We start from the raw sequence: 11,941 nt of genomic DNA, 5'->3' as shown, positions 1-11,941 counted from the left end.
GGAAAATATCAAGGTATATCAAGGTATTAAATATCAAGGTATCAAGGTATAAATATCAAATATCTTCGAAAAATAGGTCAAAAGGTCACGTGATCAAAATTTTCAAAAATTGAAAATCCGAGATAGCCAAAAATGCTTGTTGGTTGATTGTGAGTTGAACCATCTAAAGGTTTTATCGTAGAAAACAATAGTTTCTGAGTTATAGGCCGCCAAACATAGGGCTGCAGCGCGACCTCCAGGAATTGCTCGAGGCTATATCTAAGAAACCGTTATTCGAAGAAAAAATCCTTGCCACAGCTGGCTTCCCCGCCCATCACAACCCATTAGAACAATTTTAAGCAAAAAATAAAATATGAGGGTGCAGGGCACTTGTCGATTTGTCGTGGAACGCCCCTGCAGCTCTGTTGAAGCTCGCGGCCGACGGCGGCTCGCCGAGCGCCGCGCCGTAGGTCCCTGGCTGGTTCGCCTGATGCCAGCACCCAGCAGTGTAGGTACTATCTAGTGGTGCAAGTCACAGAAAATCTACGCCCAATGTCCGTAAAATGTCCAGTACCTTCGTAGACTGTCCGTCCAAAAATGTCAAGCCAGCAATTTGTTCACCTACAGATATCCGAAAACTACGCAATCGTTCACTTTCAACACTGTTATTTAATTGGCTTTTAATGTTATCTTTCCAACCAAAAAGTGATTGTCGGATCGAGAGCTGGAGCTTTCTATTCGTCAATCAATGCTATACGTGATTACTTTATTAAAATGCTGAAGAGTACCTACCTAGCAAGTGATTGTCCAATGTTGGTCCAGAGCCTGCTGCCTCTGTCCAGCCAAATTCCGTAGGTATTGAAATTTGGACATTGGACAAAATCGGAATTCCGAGGGTTGAGGTTCCGATTGGCGCCACAACTAGCAGTAACCTGTAACCATCCCTGGCCCTGCGGCCCTACCGCGCCGGGCCGCTGACGCTGCCGTCTGCCCGTGCCGGCGGCACCCCGGGCGGGATGCGGGCGGCAGCGGCCGCTCGCTGCACAGGGTCGCCGTGTGGCGGCGCTCCGGACGCCGCCCGCCCCCGAGCCAGCCCCGCCGAGCGCCGACTCCGTGACGCGCACAAGGGTCCGTGAGCTCCGACCGGCACCGTCACAGAGGTGAGCTCCCGCTGCCGCACCCGGCCGCCGCCCCGCCCATACCCCGCTACTGCCCGCGTCCTCTACCCGGCCCACGAGCTGCCTGCCCGCACTGAATCGACACTTACCGGGGTTACATGAGCAAGTAAATGCGTATCAGGAACGGATTTTCCTATTCGCTCACCATTGTAGTCCGTTTGTAATTCGTATTAACTCTGCTCATGTAACCCCGAGCACTGTTTCATTACTCCGTTTTGTGAGTACCGAAATAACTTCACTGTCACTCATGGGCGCCTAACGTCATGTGAATAAGCGATAAACCTTTTTGGGCTCGACTTCGGTGCTCGGGGTTTTACGTCTTCAAACTCATTTTCAAAGTTCTTAATATCTGCCTCTGGTGCTTTTCTCTTGGCGTGGATTAATTATGGAAAACGTTACTATTTTCATACGATCATCTCTTCGAATTTCAATATAGGTCGCCGGTCAGCTCAGCTGAGATCCGTCTGTTTTGCTGAAATATGTTCCCTTGTGCTACGGTCGCTGGCCGCTACTTATTTCTGAATTTTTAACTCGTAGACGCGACACTCAGAAATGAATATCCTTATCCAATATACATAGAGTGTTTTGATTGTCAATACAATACAATACATTTTCCGGCATACAACTGCTTTCATTAGAAGCCATTATCATTTTTCAGTATAGTGTATCGTATCTTTAAGCATTTGAGTCTTTCATTGCCTGAACGTACTAAACCTGGCGTTGATTCACGATCGTCCGCAATGGTCGCTCTCCAGGACTTCACTGGAAGTGATACCTATTGACTGGTAATTTGTCGGTACCATTTATTGCCTGTATAGAAATCGTTCTCCATGTGGCTGTGCTGTTCGGCTCTGGCCTCTGGCCGAGGAAGGGTGGTTATTATTAGCAGGACTACGGCAAGGAAATCCATGGTGGGAGGGGCCGGCGGCGTGTGTCCCGTCCTGACTGGTCGGGCTGGGGCTCGGCCCGGCCGCAGCGCCTTTGCTAAATTAGCCGGACCGCCAGCCGACGGCCCCGGCCACGACCCGAGGCCGGCGCGCGGCGGACGAAGCAGCGTCTGTCGGCGGCGCTGGGACGTCGGCCGCGCCGGTCCCACCAGACCGGGTCTTGGCTGCACAGCGCGCACGCCACTCATCATCAAGGCCGTCATAGTCGGCACCGCAGTCGCTCGGCACGCGCCTCGCTGCACTGCGGCTCTGATGATATGCCGTCTAATTATTAATTACATCAACGCGCTGTAGCATGGTGCACCGTCTTTCTACTAATTTAGGAATTTACGAAAAGAAATAAGTGAACTTCGAACTCCGGATGAGGTTCAAACCGTGATGCGGAGAACGGCAACATTCTAGTTTAATTCTACGTAGTACTTTTACTAGAATAGACCCGCGGTCGATATTGTGTACGGCTTGTTCGCAGTTAGGGCGCACCGAAATCCGCGCGGCCCATGGCCTTTGCATGCCGGTCGGTGGGCCAGCCAAGGTCAAACATGGCAGCCGCCCTGCAGCCAGCACAGAGCGTCGGCGGGCGGGAACGGACGGCTGCAGCCTGACCTCGGGGACGCTGGACGATGGACGGTGACGGGACCAGACCGGGCACCGAGACGGAGCTGACGGGAACACCGAGACTGTGACGGGAGCACCGAGACTGACGGGAGCACCGAGACTGTGACGGGAGCACCGAGACTGTGACGGGAGCACCGAGACTGTGACGGGAGCGCCGAGACTGTGACGGGAGCACCAAGACTGTGACGGGAGCACCAAGACTGTGACGGGAGCACCAAGACTGTGACGGGAGCACCGAGACTGAGCTGACGGGACCGGACCGGGCACTGAGACGGAGCTGACGGGAGCACCGAGACCACTGGCGGATCCTGGGGGGGGTCCACGGGGTCATGACCCCCCCCAAAAGGTCTGAGAGGGTCATTTGACCCCCCCCAAAAGCCGAAGACCTAAATGCGCTATAGACGCCGTCTTGCATGCTCAAAATCACCTGTCAAACACTTCTGAGCTAATACCTTTGTTTTTCTGGATCGTGTTGCGTGAAAAGGCGTATTGAAGACCAGAATCTTACTCGTTTTTGTCTCAACCGTGCGAGCACCAGGGGATGATCCAGGAAAACTCCAAGGGGATGGTCATGAATTTAATTCGTGGTGCCCCTACCTATACGCAAAATTAAAAACTCAACGGATTTCGGTCACTTAATTTTGGTGATGTCCTATTTTCATTTTTTATTTTGTTTGTTTTATTTTTAGTGCCCCTGGGCCCTGGCAGGTCAAAATCACGTCTGAGGCGAAAGAAATTCACGGGAATCCCAAAAATCACGTCAGGACATTCAGGGCCCTCTGACCAGCCTGACAGCTAGGGCCCTTCTTACTTCCTGGGGCCTCCAGTGAATAACCGCTAGTGTCTGTGTCTGACCGCTAGGGCCCCTCTGACTCCTCAGTAGGTAGGAGGCCCTCTGTAGAGGAGGTCCTCTGTAGAAAGGAGGCCCTCAGTAGAGAGGAGGCCCCCTGTAGAGAGGAGACCCCTTTAAAGAGGAGGCCCTCTGTAGAGAGGAGACCTGCTGTAGAGAGAAGGCTCTATGTAGAGAGGAGGCCCTGTGTAGAGAGGAGGCCCTCTGTGGAAAGGAGACCGCCTGAATGCAGAAGGCCCTCTGAAGAGTGGAGACCCGCTGTAGAGAAGAGGCCCTCTGAAGAAAGGAGGCCCTCTGTAGAGAAGAGGCCCTCTGAAGAGAGGAGGCCCTTTGCAGAGATGAGGTCCTCTGGCTCTTTGAAGAGAGGAGGCCCTCTGTAAAGGAGGCCCTCTTAAAGGGAGAGACCCTCAGTAGAGAGGAAGCCCTCTGTAGAGAGGAGGCCCTGTAGCTTCTGTAGTTAAGAGGCCCTGTGAAAAGAGGAGGCCCGCAGTAGAGATCGGTGGTCCTCTGTAGAGAGGAGGCCCCCTCTGTGTTTTGACAAATGTTTTTGCAAATTTTTCGCGGCGCTTCGCGCCGCCGATTTATGTACATACGTACAGGTCAATACGAAATCTTGACTGTAATTACCTAAACCAACCGTGTCAAATTGAATCAGAATTCATATGTGTGCTGTAAAGGAACTCCGGCTTGTACTGCAATGCTAAAAGGGTGGTAAAATTTGTGTTTTGGAGCTGTGTTTCGACACATTCTTTTGCAAATTTTCTCGGCGCTTCGCGCCGCCGATTTATACACCAATCAATAAGAGAGAAATAACAGTGACTGTAATAACACCAACCGTGTCAAATTGAATCGGAATTCATATGTGTACTGTGAAGGAACTCCGGCTTGTACTAGCATGCTAAAAAGGTTGTAATATTTGTGTTTTAGAGCTGTGTTTTGACAACTTTTTTTTTGCAAATTTTTGCGGCGCTTCGCGCCGCCGATTCATACACAGGTCAATAAGAGAGATCGTGACTGTATGCTACTATTTACTAATGCATTAGGCTAAAAGTGAGGTAACTATATCTACTTCTGGGTTTTTAAGTCGGTCGACCCGCCTCCCCCCCCCCCAGTAAAAAATCCGTGGCGACGCTCCTATATAGGTGGGTTTCACTAACTAAAACTACTGAGCCGAGTGACTTACGATAAAACTTCATCTTATAAACGACGAAGATCAAATGTCATTTTTTGATCTCGACATACTCGCTCCCTACCACCCCCCCCCCCCCGGTCGTCAGAATTCATTCACCAGACCTGGTATGTCGGCCGACTGGTGACCCCCCCCAAAACGACCCCCTAGATCCGCCCTTGACCGAGACGGAGCTGACGGGAGCACCGAGACTGTGACGGGAGCACAGAGACGGAGCTGACGGGAGCACTGAAACGAAGCTGGGCAGGTCATCCTAATTCCAAAGGAACAGACCAGTAACACATACTGATTCGCTTACACAGCAACTCCGGCGTAGGTAGGTATACCGCGCTTTGACAAGTACCAGTACCTATGCAACGAACTTTGGATAATTACTTCACGTGAGCATGCGTGAGCTTTTAAATCTAATGGAGACGCCTGCCATGATATCGTTCGGCATATTTTTCAATGTGGTGTGTTTAAAGTGAATCCTACTGCTTTAGTTGTGTGCTTTGGTGTTTTATGTTCGCGGCCGTTCAACTGATATTCGCGATGGTTTTTCTTAGGGCGATGAAATTAGGAGATGACGACGTTGATTGGGAAGTTGAGGCGTCACGACGCTTCTGGCTCGTGGAGCGTGCGAGACCCTCTTAGCCCCACTGGCGCCCAGCTGGCAGCCCGAGGAGCATGGAGTTCTTGGAGTCTCCGGATGGTGTGACTGAGCCCTGAGGCTCCCAGAGAGGCGTGGCCGACCGGCTCCGAGGAGCCTGCGAGGAGCGGCGGAGGTGGCTGGGTGTTGGCCCGGTGCCGAGCACGGGCCAACGCAGCCCCCCGGCCGGCGCTGTGGTACGGTCCCGTGGTCTGCTCCGTGCTCTGTCGGTATAGTTCGGTCCCGTGTTCTCGGTATGGTATACGGTCCCGTGTTTTATCAATATGGTATGGTCCCGTGTTCTGTCGGTATGGTACGGTCCCGTGGTCTGCTCCGTGCTCTGTCGGTATAGTTCGGTCCCGTGTTCTCTGTATGGTACGGTCCCGTGTTTTGTCAGTATGGTACGGCCTCGTGTTCTGTCGGTATGGCACGGTCCATTGTTCTGTCGGTATGGTACGGTCCCTTGTTTTGTCGGTATGGTGCGGTCTTGTATTCTGTCGTCATGCTACGGCCCCGTGGTCTGTCTGTATGGTACGGTCCCGTCTTTTGTCGGTATTATACGATCCCTTGTTCTTTCGGTATGATACGGTCGGGCCGGTCCCGTATTCTGTCCGTTGGTATGGTACGGTCCTGTATTCTGCCTGTATGTTACGGTCCCGTGTTCTGTCGGTATGGTATGGTTCCGTGTTCTGTCGCTGTGGTAAAGTCTCGTGTTCTGACTGTATGGTACGGTCCCGTGTTCTAACTCGTCAGTATGGCACGGTCCCGTGTTACTCTACGGTACGGTCCCGTGTTTTGTCGGCATGGTACGGTGAACGGTCCCGTGTTAAAGGGACCCTCCCACCTTCAAAAAAGTTAATGAATTGGCACGAAAGTGATGTCGCTCGGTTCAGAAAGAGCGAAAACGAATATCTACCAAATTTCATCGAAAAATATTCACCGGTTTTCAAGATATTAGACTTTTACTTTTGTTTACTTTTTGGGATCTCCGCTGTTCCTAGCGACTTTATTTGAAAGTGCGGCATTTGTTGCGCGCAAAGCAGCATATACCACCGCGTGCTACCAAACGTTTTAGTAAAAGATTTAAAAATCGTTAGATCTCCGCTGACGTCACAAATTCTAAGGGGGCATACCAATGCACTAGCCCCTTAGAATCCGAAAACTGCAAGTTTGAAATTCCATATCTCCGAATTAAAGCATTTGTCGATGTTGTGAGTGCCCAAACCGGTATTTGCAGGCCATGGCCACCAATTTGGCTATCTCAACTCAAAACTAATGTTAAGGTGGGAGTGTCCCTTTAAATCTGTCGGCATGGTGCGGTCCCGTGGTCTGTCTGTATTGGTCCCGTGTTCCGGCTGTTGGTATGGTACGGTCTCGTGTTTTGTCGGTATGATATGGTCCCGTGTTCTGCCGGTATGTTACGGTCCCGTGTTTTGTCGGTATGGTATGGTCCTGTGTTCTGTCGGTATGGTACGGTCCCGTGTTTTGACTGTATGGTATGCGTGTTCTGTCGGTACGTTTCCTTGTTTTGCCTGTATGTTACGGTCCCGTGTTCTATCGGTATGGTACGGTCCCGTGTTCTATCGATATCTTACGGTCCCGTGTTCTATCGGTATGGTATGGTCGCGTGTTCTGTCGGTATGGTACGGTCCCGTGATCTGTTTGTATGGTACGGTCTGTGTTCTGTCGGTACAATGCGGTCCCGTATTCTGTCTGAATACGGTCCGTGTTCTGTCTGAATATTACGGTCCGTGTTCTATCGGTATGGTATGGTCCGTGTTCTGTCTGTATGGTACGGTCCCTATCCTGTTTGCACGGTTTCACCATTTACGAGTGACCCATATCCCTACTGGCGCGGTGTCGGGCACGACACTGGCCTGTTCGGCACGCCATCCGGTCCCCGTTTGAGCTGGGAGTGGGCTCCCCCTGGGGACCTCTCGAGTAATTTGGTTGCCGGCTGACAAGGCGCTCGATCCGTTTTCAGTCGCCATGAACGTCCAGTCGGCACCGCAGGGCAATAACATCCAGGTGCAGGGTCTGCAAGGAGGAGTGGCCGGCCGCTGCTCTAACTGCCAGGTCAGTGCACACTGCTACCCCTTTACCTTTCTCTCAATCTGTCCCTCCGTAACAAGATTCCTAGAAATAGGAAATGCAAATCCCTATGACGTATACGTTCCTGGACCGGCTGGCGCAGGCTGGAACCGGTGGCGGCTGGCAGCGGGGAACCCCCGCCGGTTTCGGGAACTCCCCGCTTCCCGAAGCCGGGCCGATGTTTTGCGCATTGCGAAGGGTTCTGACTGAGCGCGACGCCCTGCCGCCGGCGGGCCGGTGACGCGCTTTCTCCATTGGCGCCCTTCGCACAAACACGGGTGAATCATCGGGCCTGGTCTGGGTCAATCCACAGTGTATGGAGGTCCATCAGCGGCCGAGCGGCGGGCCGTCGGGCCCGGAGCACGGTCGGGTGCCAATGGACTCGGACCAGGCCGGGGCCCATGAGTTCCATAGCTGGTGTGGACCGATATACCTACGGCAATATGGACATGGTGTCGACCGATTACGACCACTTTTGGCCCTTTGGGGCGCCGCAACAGCACCAGTTTCACAATTGATCAGGCTCGCCAATCCGCTTCGCACTTGCTTATCGAGCCGCCGACATTTCATGCAACGTAATTCCGGAAGTTGCGCTACGTATGAATAAATAAAGCCTTATCCATCGGTGAAATTACAATTATGCCAAGCGTCAGGCTGTGCAATGTGCATGGCCACTGGGCGGCTGGTGCCGGCGCCCTTCTGTCAACTGATTGGCGGCAGACGTCTCGGTAAGCCCGGCTCGTCCGACATAAACAGAGGGGGGCCGACCGGCCGGCTTTGGGCGCCGCCGCCCCCCCCCCAGCGGGGGCGGTTCAGGGTCGCCGGTGCTCTGGTCGGGTCCGCCAGCCGCGCCGCTGCCCTCGCCAACCGCCGAGCCGGCGCTGGCCCGTCCGCTCCACCTATTAGAGAGGTAAAATTGGACCATGCAGCAGCACCCGGCTGCCAAAAACCAATGGAGCTGGCGATTTGCACATGTTGTGGACCCGGCCCGACAGGGCGTCCGACTGAGAGCTGTATGGAGACTAACTAGATCAATAAATACCGCAAACATCCGCATTTCGCTGCTTTCATTTCAAGCTGTCAATGCAAAAAGCATTGTTCTCAAATGGGAGTGTTTCAATAGCCGTATGTGATGCAAAAGTTCGTAGAGTTACACATGAAGGACATCACATATACGTAGCCTACTCGTCCCGTGCCGTGTACCGTCCCTTACCCGCCCTTTGTGACGTGTCCGACACCTGCCGTACAAGTGTTCGTCTGTGTGCCGCTGCCCCTAGGCGTGTGCCCTGTGTCTGTGTGTCTGTGACCTGTAACCTGTGTACCCCGTGTCTGTGTCTGTGTACCCCGTGTCTGACACCCGTGTACCCCGTGTCTGACACCCGTGTACCCCGTGTCTGTGACCTGTGTACCCCGTGTCTGTGACCTGTGTACCACGTGTCTGTGTCTGTGTACCCCGTGTCTGTGTCTGTGTACCCCGTGTCTGTGTCTGTGTACCCCGTGTCTGTGTCTGTGTACCCCGTGTCTGTGACCTGCTGTGTACCCCGTGTCTGTGACCTGCTGTGTACCCCGTGTCTGTGTCTGTGTACCCCGTGTCTGTGACCTGCTGTGTACCCCGTGTCTGTGTCTGTGTACCCCGTGTCTGTGACCTGTGTACCCCGTGTCTGTGTCTGTGTACCCCGTGTCTGACCTGTGTACCTTGTGTATGTGACCTGTGCACCCCGTGTCTGTGTCTGTGTACCCCGTGTCTGTGACCTGTGTACCTTGTGTCCAGGGTTGTGCTTGACTCATGAGTCGAGTCAGAAATTTGACTCAACTCTGACTCAAATGAGTCAGATTTGAGTCGAGTCGGATAAAAGGTTGAGGTGTTGAGTTGAGTCAGAGTTGAGTCGGACAAAAATATTAAGGTGTTGAGTTGAGTCAGAGTTGAGTCAGTAAAATAACTTTTGACATTGAGTTGAGTCAAGAACATTTAGGAACATGAGTCAGCTGACTCAACTTTTTAGAAACAATATATAGTATAAGTTTTTCATTCTCCCCCCGCTTAACAACTTACGCCTGGCCCTGCTGCCGGATTTTTTCAACCCCCCCCCCCCCCCGCTCAACAACTTTTTTATCTGAGTCAATTTTGAGTCAACACACTTGACTCAACAAAAAATTTGAGTCAAGTTTGAGTCAACTCATCTTTTCATTGAGCCGCTTAAGTCATGAGTCGAGTCGAGGGAAAAAATCAGCTCCTTGTTTGAGTCAGAGTTGAGTCAGGCCATTCTGAAGTTGAATGATGAGTCGAGTCGGCAAATTTTTTTGAGTCGAGCACAACCCTGCTTGTGTCTGTGACCTGTGCACCCCGTGTCTGTGTCTGTGTACCCTGTGTCTGTAACCTGTGTACCCCGCGTCTGTGACCTGTATACCCCGTGTCTGTGGTCTGTATACCCCGTGTCCCTGACCTGTAACCTGTGTACCCCGTGTCTGTGGTCTGTATACCCCGTGTCTGTGGTCTGTATACCCCGTGTCTGTGGTCTGTATACCCCGTGTCTGTGACCTGTAACCTGTGTACCCCGTGTCTGTGACCTGTAACCTGTGTACCCCGTGTCTGTGACCTGTAACCTGTGTACCCCGTGTCTGTGACCTGTGTACCCCGTGTCTTTGCCTGTGGTCTGCGTACCCCGTGTCTGTGACCTGTGTACCCCGTGTCTGTGTCTGTGTACCCCGTGTCTGTGACCTGTGTACCCCGTGTCTGTGACCTGCGTACCCCGTGTCTGTGACCTGTGTACCCCGTGTCTGTGGCCTGTGTACCCCGTGTTTGTGACCCGGTACCCCGTGTCTGTGACCTGTGAGCTGTGTACCCCGTGTCTGTGACCTGTGTACCCCGTGTCTGACACCCGTCCGGTCTGCGCCGGCAGAACGGCGTGCTGACCGACTCGTTCACGCCGTGCGGCATCGTGCTGGCCATCTGCTTCTTTCCGCTGGGCCTGCTCTGCTGCTGGATGATGCGGGAGAAGCAGTGCAACATGTGCGGCGCCAAGCCGGCCATGCAGCCGTAGAGCGGTCGGCGGTCCGGTCGGCGGTCCGGTCGGTCGGCCGGTCGGCGGTCGGCGGTCCGGTCGGTCTCCGGTCGGCGGTCGGCGGTCGGCGGGCCGGTCGGCAGCTGTGGGGACAGAGGGAGAGCCGGGGCCGGCTCGGCGCTGCGGCCGGAGGGACTCTGTGAGATGAGCTGCGTGGCCGAGGCGGGCTCCGAGCGGCTGACTCTGTCCCCCGCCACCAGCGGCGGCAGCGGTGCAGAGATGCCGCCAGCGACCAGCGCGGCGGGCCACAGACTGCGTGTTCAGTGAGCTGGCGAGGTGCTCCGGGCCACGGTGTCTGCAGCGGTGTTCACTGTTCAGTGTTCATGCCAGTATCGGCTGCCTTAGCGTCAGTGCCGTTCATCGCTTCATCGTTTTTATCTCCCAGACATGCCTCCCAGTCGCCTACTGATTCGTTCATTGCTTCTGAATGGCACGCGTTCCTATCTATGGATCGTGTGAGTGACTGTCATTGACATTGATAACTGGTCCTTATTTCCCACGGAGAAGTGCTAAGGTTCTTCTTTGCACAGCATCCCAATGCAGTGCCGGGCACCCTTTTTCTTATATATTCCTTCATTTTAATTTTTACTAAGTGCAGAACAACCGCGAAATGACGCTGTCTGTACTTGTAGGATTGTATAGGTACCGACCGCAAATACCAGCAAGGTCCTGTACTTTTCTATTCGTTTGGTAGCTTACATGGTTCACTTTCCATCTGTGTGAGATTGCCGCAGCTTTTAGATCGGATTTTGCACAGCTGTTGGTGTTTGTTCATTCACAAGCGTTTTAGTGTGTGTGTGTGTCGTATGGACGAACCAGTAAGCCGCTGGAAGGTTCCCTTCATGATATATGACTATAGCCATTTAAAATAACTTTATACCGATCGCAAGAAAATCGTGTCACAAGACTTGGTGCTCGTGTTTGCTAGCTGGTTTTTGTAGGTACGTACCTATTACATGATACAGAAATGCACATTTTGTTCAATAATGTAGTAAAATTTGGCGGGCCGGGCCATTAAAACGTCTCTGATGCGTAAGGGCCCAACCCTTAGCATTCCCATTTCGGCCGTGCGCCCGCCACTCGAGCTTCGATTGCCAATCGCTTGCATGTGAAGTGCCGGGGGCCGTGAATCGTTTACGCTTCTGTCACGTATTTTAATACAGACTTTGTTTATTTCCTAGAATTCAATGTTTGACTAAGGGTCAATGCCTGGACAGTGTTAGAAATGAATGTCAAGATATTGGTAAAGTCAAGATATTGGCTAGCTCGCTAGCTGATCTAACTCTCATCCGGATAACCTACATGAAAATGGTGAATTATTTTAGTACCGATCATGTAGTCAACTTCGAGAACGTCGCAACCTGTACTACCAGCAGTGCACTGGACTGTCCTCCCACTACCG

General features: G+C 52.9%; 1 protein-coding gene across 2 annotated transcripts; it reads left to right on the top strand.

Moving 5' to 3' along the window:
- The first annotated feature begins 424 nt into the window (after positions 1–424).
- Positions 425–11,722, top strand: LOC122368804 (brain protein I3-like). Of its 2 annotated transcripts, none has more exons than XM_043343053.1 (3): positions 425–1,139; positions 7,371–7,462; positions 10,378–11,722. In XM_043343053.1, exons 2-3 carry the CDS (start codon positions 7,376–7,378, stop codon positions 10,516–10,518), a joined length of 228 nt encoding a protein of 75 aa, XP_043198988.1. In that variant the 5' UTR covers positions 425–1,139; positions 7,371–7,375; the 3' UTR covers positions 10,519–11,722. The 2 variants fall into 2 exon arrangements, with proteins under 2 accessions (XP_043198988.1, XP_043198989.1); XM_043343054.1 differs by lacking the exon at positions 425–1,139 and adding an exon at positions 4,276–5,583.
- The last annotated feature ends 219 nt before the right edge of the window (positions 11,723–11,941 follow it).

This window comes from Amphibalanus amphitrite, unplaced genomic scaffold (genome assembly GCF_019059575.1).
Source record: "Amphibalanus amphitrite isolate SeventyFive unplaced genomic scaffold, NRLGWU_Aamphi_draft 000977F_arrow, whole genome shotgun sequence".
Taxonomy (NCBI): domain Eukaryota; kingdom Metazoa; phylum Arthropoda; class Thecostraca; order Balanomorpha; family Balanidae; genus Amphibalanus; species Amphibalanus amphitrite.
Note: the sequence above shows the minus strand (reverse complement) of the source record. Positions and strands in the feature narration are given on the sequence as shown.

What these genes read in the sequence shown, in the direction of transcription:
- LOC122368804 (XM_043343053.1), top strand. Translation starts at nt 7,376, where the DNA reads ATGAACGTCCAGTCGGCACCGCAGGGCAATAACATCCAGGTGCAGGGT. An exon ending in GCCGCTGCTCTAACTGCCAG is followed by an intron (nt 7,463 to 10,377) that starts GTCAGTGCACAC and finishes CTGCGCCGGCAG; the next exon opens with AACGGCGTGCTGACCGACTC.